We start from the raw sequence: 14338 nt of genomic DNA, 5'->3' as shown, positions 1-14338 counted from the left end.
TTTTGCTGTAGCAGCTGCAGCACCTCGTCCTTCTTGTGGTAGTCCTTGGCGCGGGCGTCCGAGAAAACGTAGATGAAGGAGCCGGGGTTGGCGACCTCCACGGCAGCCTTGATGGCCCCCATGCTCATCTCTGGGCAGTCCCCGCCTCCCTGCAGGACCGGGCGGGTCAGCGGCTGCCGCCCACCTCCTCGCCGTGGGGACCACCCAGGGAGGTGGGGGTCCCCTCCAGTGGCCTCTGTCCTGCGCATCCAGGGTCAGGCCAGGGCCCCAGCCACTCCCTTCCCTGAGACACAGTGTAGCATCCAATCCGCTTCATCTCTCAGCATTCACTCCTTCATTCATTCCTTCATTCATTCACTCGTTCACTCACCCATGCCCGAGCGACACGGTCCCTCCCACAGAGTCTGGATGGGAGGCAGACTTTACATGAACAAGCACAACACAAGCATTTAGTTACCATTGTGAGGAGTGCTACCAGTGCGATAGGAGGGATGGGAGCCACCGGGACATCGAACAGATACGCCAAAGAAGCCACGTGTTAGCCAAGGCTTGGAGGATACAGGGGTAGAGGGGTCGCCAGGAGAAGGAGAGGTGAGGGGTGGGCAGAGGAAAACGTTCAAAGCCGCCTCCTCAGATCCTCTCTGTGACCTGCCCTGGCACCGATTCCACATAAACACACAGCCCTCCCCTCCCCGCCCACCAGCCAGGAGCTCTCTGCCCCCCAGGTTGGCACACCCAGCCCCGGAAGCAGGGTGTGCAGGTGGTAACTTCAGGAAACGCTTCTCTCTTTGGTTCACTCATCCCTTCCGTGTGCCGGGCCCTGTTCTGGGCCCTGGGGGACTTGGCGGTGAGCTAGACCGATCCGTGGGATCCCTGCCTGCAGGAAGCTGGGTGGGGGAGACGTATGCTGAACCAGGGTGTTCAGTGTGGCCCAAAAGCCGAGGAGGCCATGGGACATCTGACCCAGTCTCGGGCCAGGTTTTGGGGGTCTGAATTGACCCCTCTTGAATCCTCCCTCAGCTGCCACATACCCCCTCCTTCCAAGCCTGCATCCATGCAGTAAATAATGACTACCTTCTACATGCCAGGCTCAGGGACTCCTGTAGGTACTTGGTTCACTGAATAAAGGAAGGAACCCCCCAAAATACAAAATCTGCAGGACCCCCAAGCTTGGGGGGAGCCCCAGGCAGAGCTGGGAGGCAGGTCATAGCGGTTGCAGGAAGCACCACCTTGGCCCCCAGGTGGGGCAAAGACCTTGGCCTCTAGCAGGGACTGGGCAGAAGGACACAGAGGGCCAGCAGCCAGGGGCGGGGCGGCCTACCTGCACGTAGAGTTCTCTCAGCTCCCTCTGAAACACCGCTGGGTCGGCCGTGAGGGTCACCGGGCCAATATCTGCAGGGAAGAGAGAGAGGACCAGGTGAGTTTGGACCCCCAGAAGCATAGCCCCCGCGGGCTGGGGCAGCAACTGTATGATGTGCCACCATCAGAGGGGGGAGGAGCTGAGGCCTGGACCTCAGAGACCTCCACAAATGAGGAAGTGGTAGGGGAGCAGCTCCCAGGGCTGCCAGGGTCAGATCTGGAAGGGAGGTCAGGCCACTTGGCCCTCTGCCCGCTCCAAACTGGACCCAGAGCTCCAGGGGAGCAGAGAGATGGAGCAGGGGGCAAACCTCCAGTCCCGCCCCCAGACCCACAGCTCCCGATCTTTTGTGACTATGACTCCCCTAGAAACCTCCCCTCTACCAGCCCACCCAGCCCCGCATCAGCGGGAAGGGAATTCTGGGAAGACAAAGAAACAGAGAATTGAGCAAATAAAGTTTTGGACCACAGAGCAACTGGCCAACACCAGACTGACCCACAGAACAGCTAAACCTTCCAGAAACTGCATCCATATATTAGCTCACTTGAAAAGAGCAGGATTAATTACAAGGGCTGTGATCCCAAATGTTGGCAAGGATACGGAGCAACTGAAAGTTTCACGCACTGCCGGTGGGAATGCAAAAATGGTTCAACCGCTTTGGAAAACAAACGGAAGTTTCTACAAAGTTAAACGTGCACCTGCCATAGGATCCAGTCTTTCCACTCCTAGGTATTTACCCAAGACAAATGAAAACATACGTCCACACCAAGACTTGTACTCAAATGTTCATAGCAGCTGTTTTCACAACAGCCCAGAACTGGAAACAAGCCAGATGTCCATAACTGGTGAATGAATAAACAAACTGAGGTACATTCGTATAATCAAATACCACTCAGCCAGAAAACGGAACGAGCTACCAATACAGGCAACCAGATGGATGAATCTCACAGACAGAATCCTGCACGAAAAGCCAGACACAGAAGGGTGCCTACTATACGGTTCCATTTACAGAAAGCTCTGGAACTGGCGGCATTAATCAAAGGTGAAAAAAATCAGAACGGAGGTTGTCTGTGGGATAGGGAGATCCAAGGAACTGTCTGGGAAGGCAGAAACGCTCTATATTGTGACGGGGATGTGGGTTCCACAGGTGTATCCGTTTGTCAAAAGTGTAAAGCGAAGATTTGCCCATTTCCATGTATGTTAATTTTACCTCACAGAAAAAGAAACGTAAAAAATGATCATCGTTGAGTGGGGGAGTGGAGGGTGGGAGGAGATACAGACGAAACAAGAATGGCAGATTTTTTTGAATATTTGGTGATGCTGGGGGAGGGGGATATAGGGATTCATTATACTATTCTGATTACTTTGTATATACTTGAACTTTTCCCTAACAAATAGTTTTTTATTCAAGAGCAGTCATTGAAAGCCACAGCTAACATAAGACAAGGCTACCAGTGCACTGAGAACACGGCCAGAATTCCAACTCGCCACGTGGACATGTGCACAGTGCGGGTTTTGCAAGATGATGTGGACATCGGATTTCTTCAGGAAATATTTCGTTTGAGTCCTTGGTGAACTCTAGTAATGGACTATTTTTAGTTCAAAAATTCTATATTCCAGTCACCGTAAGAAAAATTCCCATACTTGGCAACTCGTCAACAGACCTAGTCCTTCTTAGAAAAGGAAGCACATGGAATTATCCGGCATTCATCCACCATTACCAAGGGAGGGTCTGGACACCAGCTCCTCTGCTGTATACTTTCAGAATCACCGCCTGGAGGGTCCTGCCGCTCTGCTCTGTATTTATTCCCACATCCAACGGCCCCTTCCGCACCTGCTCTGGCCTTTACCAAGCCTTCTCCACTGGCTTCCTCCTGAACTCTGCAGTGACTAATTCAGCCAAACCCTCACCTTTGACCTCAGGCAGAGCTGACTGGAATCCTGGCTCCACCCTCCACCAGTCGTGCGGCTTCTCAGAACTTTCTTCACCGTCCCAAGCCTCAGTTTCCCCATCTGTAAAATGATGCATTTCTCCTAGCTGAGAACCATCATTGTGAGAATCCATTAACGCGGGGAAGGAAACACCTCGCTTGGGTTAGAGCAAAGGCTCAGCAAACAGCAGCTGGCCCTGCTGATCTGAACGTACAATGCTTTTTTCTTTCTTTTCTTTTTTTAAATTTTATTGAAGTATAGTTGATTTACAATGTTGTGTTAATTTCTGCTTTACAGCAAAGTGATTCAGTTATACATATATATATTCTTTTCCATTATGGTTTATCACAGGATATTGAATAGAGTTCCCTGGGCTATACAGTAGGTCCTTCTTGTTTATCCATCCTATACATACTAGTTTGCACCTGCTAATCCCAAACTCCCAGTCCTTCCCTCTCTCATCCCCCCTCCCCTTTGGCAACCACAAGTCTGTTCTCTATGTCTGTGAGTCTGTTTCTGTTTCGTAGATATGTTCATTTGTGTCATATTTTAGATTCCACATATAAGTGGTATTACATAGTATCTGTCTGTCTCTTTCTGACTTACTTCACTTAGTATGATAATCTCTAGGTCCATCCATGTTGCTACACATGGTATTATTTCTTTCTATTTTATGTCTGAATAGTATTCCATTGTATATATAAATATATATCACATCTTCTTTATCCATTCGTCTGTTGATGGACATTTAAGTTGTTTCCATACCTTGGCTATTATGAATAGTGCTGCTATGAACATAGGGGTGCATGTATCTTTTTGAATTATAGTTTTGTCTGGATATATGCCCAGGAGTGGCATTGCTGGATCATATGGCAGCTCTATTTTTAGTTTTTTCAGGAACCTCCATACTGTTTTCCATAGTGGCTGCACCAATTTACATTCCCACTAACAGTGTAGGAGGGTTCCCTTTTCTCCACACCCCCTCCAGCATTTGTTGTTTGTAGACTTTAATGATGGCCATTCTGGCCGGTTGACACACAGTTGCTGGGCAATCTCATACGAGGCAGACAGGCAAAGACAGTCTTGCTCCAATGAGGTCCTCAAATTCTAGTTTGACTGAGGACAGTAATAATTTTACTCAACGTTGGTTATTTCTTTATTACATAATAATATACATTCATTAAAAATATATGACATTAATGATTCTGACATTTCCTAAGCGCTTACTCTGTACCACCAGCCTATGTGCTGAGATGCTTCCTGTGTATTAGCTCACTGAATCCTCCCTCCCACCTGTTAAGTCCAACTCTTACCCACATATTACAGAGGAGAAATGAAAGCCCAGAGAGGCTAAGTAACTTGCCCAAAGACACACAGTCAGTAAGCAGCAGAGCTAGAATATTAACTTAGGTCTGTACAACTCCAGAATCTGAGCTCTTTTTTTTTTCTTTTTTTAATTAATTAATTAATTTTGGCTGCATTGGGTCTTTGTTGCCGCATGCGGGCTTTCTCTAGCTGCGAAGAGCGGGCTTCTCGTTGTTGTGGCTTCTCTTGTTGTGGAGCATGGGCTCTAGCGCGCAGGCCTCAGTCATTGTGGCACGCGGGCTCACTAGTTGTGGTGCACGGGCTTAGTTGTTCCGCGGCATGGGGGATCTTCCCAGACCAGGGCTTGAACCTGTGTCCCTGCACTGGCAGGTGGATTCTTAACCACTGCGCCACCAGGGAAGTCCCAGAATCTGAGCTCCTGACAACTGCTCTCTGTGAATTGTACATAGAAATTCCTCACATGCAGAAAAACAAGGGAATTCTACCAACCAGAAATACTCTTATTTTTATATATAACCTTCAAAACTTTCATTGTAAATCTTATATAAGTGCACGCCATTTGAAGCAGAATTTCTATTTAAGTATAAATAACATACTATTTTTAATTTGACTCTTTTCACTGAACAACACATTGTAAGCGTCCTTCCAGAAGGTCAAATATTCAGTTCAAAATAATTTTTAATGACTACAAAGTATTTCCTTTGTATAAATGTCCAATAGTGGTCTTGCCCATAGTGTTTTGTTTCCAATTTTTATAATGAATAATGTTATTAAGAACATCTTTATATCCACTACATTCAAGCACTAGTTCCATTGTTTCCTTGGGATACACTCCGATAAGCAGATTGCTGGGCCAAAGGTAAGGGCATTTGTAAAGACTTTGGATGCAAATTCAGTAACCTCATAACTGTCCTCATCCCCAGACGTTCCTGCCTCTGACCCATCTACCTGTCGTTGCCAGAGAAGCCGCCCTTGGGGCCGGTTTTGCCCACATCACCCCTGCTCAAAAATCGACAGCAACTTCTCCTTGCCTGGAAACTGAGAGAAGCCTCTGCGGTACCCAGTTCTGAATCTGGGTGGCCCTGCCTTCTCCCATCACAATCTATCACAGGTGTCAGACTACCCAACCGTTCCCAAGGCTGGACCAGCGCTAGGCTGACCCATTCTCTCCCATTCACAGCAACATGAGAAAAATTAAGTTGGTAAAGTGGGTTATTGTAAATTAAATGTGCTCCAATTGGAAGGACCACCCTTTATTCTTCGGTCCATCTGCTTCCTGCGTGGGGAGCTGACGATCGCTCAGAACAGTAACAGCCAGAGGGAGTTGATTCTCTTCATGGTTCTACGGGCTTTCTCTAGTTGTGAAGAGCGGGCTTCACAAGTTAAAATGTTATGTGTATGGTGTTACAATTTTTGTGTACGGTGTTAAAATGTCGGTCACCTATGTCAGCTCCCTCTGGGCTTTTTGCGCCCCCCCCCTTTTCTTTTCTTTTAGCTTTTAAAAAAAATGACTCTATTGGGTGGAGAAACCCAAAATGAGCAGCCCTGTGGTGGAAGGTGGGGAGAATGCCAGACGTAGCATCTAAGGTCTGACCTTCCATTGCCAAAGCCGTTCTGACATAATCTGTGCTTTGAGAGGGAGGAAGATTCTTCTGGGAAATTGCCCAATTCCAACTCCCGCACACCTGTCAGCAATGCTCCTCAACAGTTACCGCCTCATGCAACCTCCTGGGATCCCAAGCACTCGGCCAGCACATGCTGAGGACTAGGGATTGTGTGCACACACAGGACGCAGGAAATTCCAGAAGCCCTGGAGAAGCCCCTGGGCTGGAGATCCCTGGAAAGGACTTTAAGAACTCTGTCTTAGTTTCCTATTACTGCTGTGACAGATTACTACAGACTCAGTGCCATTTTTTTAAAAAATAAATTTATTTATTTATTTATTTTTGGCTGTGTTGGGTCTTTGTTGCTGCGCGCGGGCTTTCTCTAGTTGCGGTGAGCGGGGGCTACTCTTAGTTGCGGTGCACGGGCTTCTCATTGCGGTGGCTTCTCTTGTTGCGGAGCACGGGCTCTAGGCGCGTGGGCTTCAGTAGTTGTGGCATGCGGGCTCAGTAGTTGTGGCTCGCAGGCTCTAGAGCGCAGGCTCAGTAGTTGTGGCGCACGGGCTTAGTTGCTCCGCGGCATGTGGGATCTTCCCGGACCAGGGCTTGAACCCGTGTCTCCTGCATTGGCAGGTGGATTCTTAACCACTGCGCCACTAGGGAAGTCCCCAGACTCAGTGTCTTAAAACAACACACATTCATTTCTGGAGGTCAGAAGCCCTAAAATAAAGGTCTCAGCAGGGCTGTGTTCCTTCCAGAGGCTCGAGCGGAGAATCCATTTCTTTGTCTTTTCCAACTTTTGGAAGCTTCCTTCATTCCTTGATCATGGTCCTTTTCCTCCATCTTCAAAGCCAGTAATGTAGCATCTTTAAATATCTCCCTCTCCCTCTGCCTCTGTCATCACATCTCCTTCTCTAATTCTGGCCCTCCTGCCTCCCTCTTAAAAGGACACTTGTGATCACAATGGGCCCAAGTAGACAATCCAGGATCACCTCTCCATCTCAAGATTCCTAACTTAATCACTTCTGCGAAGTCCTTTTTGCCATGTCAAGTATGAGATTTACATGTTCTATGGACATCTGCGGGGGTGGGGGGGGGCATTTTCCTGCCTATCATAGGCTCCACCATCCTGTCTCCTTCAAGAATGGGCTTAGACCCCTATGTTCATAGCAGCACTATTCACAATAGCCAAGACATGGAAACAACCTAAATGTCCATCGACAGAGGAATGGATAAAGAAGATGTGGTGCATATATACAATGGAATACTACTCGGCCATAAAAAAGAACAAAATAATGCCATTTGCAGCAACATGGATGGAACCAGAGATTATCATACTAAGTGAAGTAAGTCAGAAAGAGAAATACCATATGCTATACTTATATCTGAAATCTAAAATACAACACAAATGAACTTATCCATGAAACGGAAACAGATGCACAGACATAGAGAACAGACTTGTGGTTGCAGGGGGCAGGGGGAGGGAAGGATTGGGAGTTTGGGATTAGCAGATGCCAACTATTATATACAGAATGGATAAAACACAAGGTCCTACACACACACACACACACACACACACACACGAATCACTTGCTGTATCAAAGAAATTAACACAACATCATAAATCAACCATACTTCAATAAAATAATTTTTTAAAAAAAGAATGGGCATCTTTTCATGTGCCTTTTAGCCACCTGTATGTCTTCTTTGGAGAAATGTCTATTTACGTCTTCTGCCCATTTCGCGATTGGGTTGTTTGTTTTGATATTAAGCTACATGAGTTGTTTATAAATTTTGGAGACTAATCCCTTGTCAGTCACATCATTTGAAAATATTTTCTCCCATTCTGTGGGTTGTCTTTTTGTTTTGTTTATGGTTGCCTTTGCTGTGCAAAAGCTTTTGAGTTTAATTAAGTCCCATTTGTTCATTTTTGGTTTTATTTCCATTTCTCTGGGAGACGGATCATAAAAGATCTTGCTGCGATTTATCATATCAGAGAGTGTTCTGCCTATGTTTTCCTCTAAGAGTTTTATACTGTCCAGTCTCACATTTAGGTCTTTAATCCATTTTGAGGTTTTTTTTGTGTGTATGGTGTTAAAGGATGTTCTAATTTCATTTTTTTTTACATGTAGCTGTCCAGTTTTCCCAGCACCGTTCATTGAAGAGGCTGTCTTTCTTCCATCGTATAGTCTTGCCTCCTTTCTCGTAGATTAATTGACCGGGATGGACCTAGACATTGTCATACTAAGTGAAGTAAGTCAGACAGAGAAAGAGAAATATCGTATGATCTCGCTTATACACGGAATCTAAGAAAAAAGTGATACAAATGAGCTTATTTACAAAAGAGAAACAGACTCACAGACTTAGAGAGCAAACTTATGGTTTCCAGGGGGGAAGGGTGGAAGGAGGGATAGTTAGGGAGATTGGGATTGATATGTACACGCTGTTATATTTTAAATGGATAACGAACAAGGACCTACTTTATAGCCCAGTAAACTCTGCTCAGTATTCTGTAACAACCTAATTGGGAAAAGAATTTGAAAAAGAATAGATACATGTATAACTGAATCACTTTGCTGTACACCTGAGACTAACACAACATCGTTAATCAACTTTACTCCAATATAAAATAAAAAGTAAAAAAAAAAAAAGGAATGCGCTTGGGGAAAAAAATTATTTGACTACAAACCTATGTGCCAAACATAATAATGTTGAGAATGAAGAGATCCGAAGACCCCCACCTTTAAAAAGATGGGGAAACTGAGGCCAGAGAGGGGAAGAGAGCCCTTCAAGGTCAGGTGGGAAGATTTGGCACTAGGGTTGATCGGCTTCATCACACCAACAGTGACCCCTTCTCTTGTTCATCGTCACAGAACTCCTGCCCACCTCAGCGCCTGGCACATGGTAAGCGCTTAATAAATACTGTTGAGTAAATGAGTAACATTTATTTACTCATAACAAATACTGTTTGAGTATACTGTTTGAGCAGCTCCAAGTCAGGACCCTTTATCTTTTTTTTTTTTTTCATTTTCATTTATTTATTTTTGGCTGCATGGGGTCTTCTGTTGCAGCACGCAGGCTTTCTCTAGTTGTGGTGAGCGGGGTTGCTCTTCGTTGCGGTGCAAGGGCCTCTCATTGCGGTGGCTTCTCTTGTTGCGGAGCATGGGTTCTAGGTGCGTGGACTTCACTAGTTGTGGCACACAGGCTTAGCTGCTCCGCGGCATGTGGGATCTTCCCGGACCGGGGCTCGAACCCGTGTCCCCTGCATTGGCAGGAGGATTCTTAACCACTGCGCCACCAGGTAAGTCCAGGACCCTTTATCTTTATATCCTGTGCCCAGCACAATGCCAGGCATACAATCAACACCCAGCAAATATTCCTGAATGCCAAGCCTGCCTGATCCCCAGGCGCTCCCACCACAGCACGCTACTGCCCATCACTCAGAGAAACAGATCCAAAATGAGGCAGAAAACCAAATGTGGTTATTTGGGGCATGCAGAGGGGTTGGCCGTATTAAGGGAGAGCTGGCCAGACGGACAAAAGTGTTTGTGATTCCTCTTGAGTTACAGGGCAGGGCATTTTAAAAGCTCTGCCCCAAGCTCTGAACAAAGAAGGCTCTCAGGGGAGAGCACACTTACATACACGGACGCACTGATGTGTAAAAACTAGTCTGATTTCTTCCTTTTACTGAACAGATAATCCCCAAACCAGCTCTGGGCACTGGTTGCTACTGACCAGTCCCATCATTCCAGGGCTGGACCAGCTTTCAAGTTGCTCAGACGGGGCTGGGAGCACGGAGGTCTTCTCTCCATCTGTCTTCCTTGCTGCCCGACTGTCCACCTGCCCACCCATCCATCTACAGCTCCAGGCAGTGAGACAGAGAGAGATGCCTTCTTGTCGTTAATTAATGCTGGTCCACAGCTTCATTTGTCATTCCTGGGACCTACCGCACCATCATCACTCATCATGCCAAAGCTCCCCAGGACAGGGTGTTTTCAGCAGGGTAACCATTTCAAGACCTGTCTTCCGGCAGGACAGAGTGAGGTACCAGGACAGGGCAGGACACCTGGCATGTCCCCATGTGAGTTTGCCCACTGAGAGGGGTTGCTTGAGCCCCTGTCCATCTCCCTCCTTCACCCGGTCCAGGAAGGACCGGATCTGGATAAAAAGCCCTTCTTAGCATGATGTTGATGTGGATGACGATGACGGTGGTGGAGGTGGAAGTGGGTGATGATGCTGACAGCAGCTTCAATGCACCGAGTACTTACTAGTTTACAGTGTTTAGCTCAGTCCTATTAACAGCTCCCTGTTAGAACTGAGGATGCCAAGACCTTGCTGAAGGTCATATACAGCTAGCAAGTGGTAGTCAATAACTGTACTAGCTTCCTGTGGTCACCGTAATAAAATATCACAAACCCGGTGGCTTTAAACAATGGAAATACATTCTCTGAGTCCTGGAGGCTAGAAGTCCAAAATCAAGGTGTCAGCAGCCCATGCTTTCTTTGAAGGCTCTTGGGGAGAATCTGCTCCACGCCTCCTTCCTCTTCACTTCTCGTGATACTTCCAATCCTTGGTATTCCTTGACTTGTAAACACACCATCACTCCAATCCTTCTCCCCGTGTCTCTCTCCTCTCCTTATAAGGACACCAGTCACATTGGATTAAGGGCTCACTCCACTTCAGTATGACCTCATCTTAACTAATTACATCTTCAATTACCCTATTTCCAAAAAAGGTCACATTCTGAAGTTCTAGGAAGGACAGGAATTCTGTGACACTGTTCAACCTAGAATAATGTCCAAGTCCACGTATTTGGCTCCAAAGCCTGTTCTGTTTGCCACTGGCTATACTGCCTCCAAAAATGAGGGTGATGATGGTGATGGCAGCTACCATTGTTTTAATATTTATTAAGCACCAGATTCTGTTCTATGCACTTGACATACATTCACTGAGAAAAACGTTACAGAAACCTATGAAGTCTCCTATTTACTATCTCCATTTTATAGGTGAGAATTTGAGGGCTAGTGAGGTAGAGCAAACTGCCCAAGGTCTTACAATGAGGAAGCATCAGAGATAGGATTCAAACCTGGGTCCATCTGACCCCAGATCCAAGCTCTCAACCATGCATGAAGCTGCAGACATATGGCACTTGTTCCCCAGCCCCTCGTTCCTGTTCCTGGAGGGGGCAGGAGGTTCGTGACTGAAGGTGGGCACCTGCCAAACAGCTGGGCAGATGCGGCGTGGGTTCCCTCTGAGCAGGGCTTGCCAGGTGCAGGGATGATTAAACCCATGACCTTGTCTCCACTTGTGCTGCCCTTGAGCATATGAGTCCCAGAAGCTTGGCCCAGAACCACCTCTCCATAGGGAAATATTTTCCACTCAATAAGACGAGGGGGTGGAGCCTCTAGGACGTATGAGGGTCACGCACAGGAAGAACCACCCAGCCCTTCACATGGGTGATCCTCCAGTCCGTCACCCAGTCTGTGTGTCCCAGTGGTCACGGTCACAGCCAGGCGCCAGAGAGCCAGTCTCAGAAAGCCCTCACGTCCAGGACTCTTCCCCGAGCCTGCCTTTCCCACCTCCTTGAAAGCAGGGCTTGAACCCTGGGGCCACTCTGGGTGTGCACATACCCCCTCCTCCCGCTGCAGGGGCCCCAAGCAGGGTCTCACCATCTGCCACCATTGTGGGCAAATTGTGTCCCCTCTCTGGGACTCAGTCCTCCCGTTTCTTTTCTTTTCTTTTTTTTTAATAAACATTGTTTTTTATAACAGAACATACTTTATTATTTTTTTTAATTTATTTATTTATTTTTATTTTGGGCTGCTTTGGGTCTTGTTGCTGCGGGGGCTTTATCTCTCAAGCTGCAGCGAGCGGGGGCTACTCTTCATTGCGGTGCGCGGGCTTCTCACTTCGGTGGCTTCTCTTGCTGCAGAGCACGGGCTCAGTAGTTGTGGCTCGCAGGCTCTAGAGCACAGGCTCAGTAGTTGTGGAACATGGGTTTAGTTGCTCCGCAGCATGTGGGATCTTCCCGGACCAGGGCTCGAACCCGTGTCTCCTGCATTGACAGGCAGATTCTTAACCACTGCGCCACTAGGAAAGTCCCTAAAACCACCTCTTCCCTGGGGAAAGTTGACAGCACGCCTGGCGACCCAGAGAAGATGCTCAAACTCACTCTCTATCAGACATACGCAAATTAAAACAGGTTACCATTTCTTACCTATCAAATTAGCAAAAAAGGGAAGAGTGACGTCCCCATAGGCCAGCAAGTGTTTGGGGAGAAAAGCAGTCTCACACTCTCTTGGTAGGAGGGTTAGATGGTACAGCATTTCTGGAGGACGGTTTGCTGATACCAATTAAAATTTTTTAAATGTTCATATGCTTTAACAATGAACCAATTGCAGTTCTGAGAATCTATCCTACAGCTATGTTGTGGTTTTTTAATATTTATTTATTTTGGCTGCACCAGGTCTTGGCTGCGGCACGCAGGATCTTTACTTGCGGCACGCGAACTCTTAGTTGCGGCATGCATGCAGGATCTAATTCCCTGACCAGGGATCGAACCCGGGCCCCCTGCATTGGGAGCACAGAGTCTTACCCACTGGGAACACCAGGGAAGTCCCGTTCCTATAGATATGTTTTTGCAAATGTGTGTGTATATCGTAAGGAAACTGAAAGCAAACTATTTTTCATAATGTGGGAGTGGCTGGATAAATCGCGGTAAGATAAATTAAGATCCCTCCTGTAACACCTTCTGTAGTCATTAAAACAATGCGGGGGATCGATATTTCCTAACACAAAAAGAGATCCATGATATAGCATGTGGGGGAGAGAAAACAATTTGCAAAACAGTATGCGTAGTATAATCCCATCTTTTATATGATAAAAAAACTAAGTGTATATATGTATACAAGTGAACGACACGCACACACGGTCTGGAAGCACAAAAATGATTAAAAGTGTTTGCATCTCTTGAGAGTCGTGTTATTAGAACATTTAACAAGCATATATTAAATTTCTTTGGAAATTAAGGAAACTTAATAATTTCAGTTATTCACTGAAAGAGCTAAGCCCTGGTGCCAAATTTGACAAAGAGCACAAAGGAAGAATATCATTTACTGGTCATATATATTGAAATAAATGGAAAACTCCTGAAGGAGACACTGGCAAACAGAATCCAGCTGTATATTAAAGAATAATCCAGGGCTTCCCTGGTGACGCAGTGGTGAGAGTCCGCCTGCCGATGCAGGGGACGCGGGTTCATGCCCCGGTTCGGGAGGATCCCACATACCGCGGACCGGCTGGGCCCGTGAGTCGTGGCCGCTGAGCCTGCGCGTCCGGAGCCTGTGCTCCGCAACGGGAGAGGCCACAACGGTGAGAGGCCCGCGTACTGCAAAAAAAAAAAAAAAAGAATAATCCACAATGACTGAGTAGGGCTTATGCAAGGAATGTGGAAATGGTTTAAAATGAAGGAATCACATGCAGAGGTCAACAGGAGAAAGATCTTACAAATATCTCAACAAAGCCAGAAAGTCACTGGCTAAAATTCAGCACCATCCCCATTTGGGATTTTTGTTTTGGGGGTGTTTTTTTCTACCTTTAGAAAATTAAGAATGAAAGTATCTTCCTTCACCTGATGAAGAAAACCTCAAACCAAGAACCAATATCATACAATGATTTACAATCAGAAGCAAGACAAGACCGACGTCAGCTACCACCATTACTTAACACTGTGCTAAATGCCACAAAACATTCCAGACAAGCAAAAACTTTGATCGGAAAAGAGGAGACAATATTACAATTTGGACAGGCTGTGATTGTCAACCTAGAAAACTCAAGACATTACCCCCCCCAAAAATAAATTAGAACTAGTTTCTTTACAAAGTCTTCAGAAGAAAGTTGGAAACAAAATAAATATATGAAAATAAATTGCTTTCCAACATACTAGCAATACTCATTTGCAAAAAATGTAATGAAAAAAATTCCTGGTCAAAATAGTCATACGAAACCCAAAATATTTAGAAATGATCTTAAAAAGAAATAGGTGGAACCTATAAGGAAGAAAAAAAAACCTATAAGTTTTTTTACAAAAGGAAATAAATATGTAAAAAAAAAAAAAAAAAAG

General features: G+C 46.2%; 1 protein-coding gene across 1 annotated transcript in view; it reads right to left on the bottom strand.

Moving 5' to 3' along the window:
* Window positions 1-14338, bottom strand: part of HMCN2 (hemicentin 2) — a 149524-nt gene that overhangs the window by 127952 nt on the left and 7234 nt on the right. Inside the window, exons 2-3 of the mRNA XM_024762540.1 lie at window positions 1322-1392; window positions 6-149 (exon numbers count right to left, since the gene is read on the bottom strand). Of these exons, the coding sequence (XP_024618308.1) occupies window positions 6-149; window positions 1322-1392 (215 nt within the window). The remainder of the gene's footprint in view (window positions 1-5; window positions 150-1321; window positions 1393-14338) is intronic.

This window comes from Neophocaena asiaeorientalis, unplaced genomic scaffold, assembly GCF_003031525.2.
Source record: "Neophocaena asiaeorientalis asiaeorientalis breed wild unplaced genomic scaffold, Neophocaena_asiaeorientalis_V1.1 scaffold78, whole genome shotgun sequence".
In the NCBI taxonomy this organism is placed as follows: domain Eukaryota; kingdom Metazoa; phylum Chordata; class Mammalia; order Artiodactyla; family Phocoenidae; genus Neophocaena; species Neophocaena asiaeorientalis.
The sequence above is the reverse complement of the archived record's forward strand: the minus strand, read 5'-3'. Positions and strand labels throughout refer to the sequence as shown.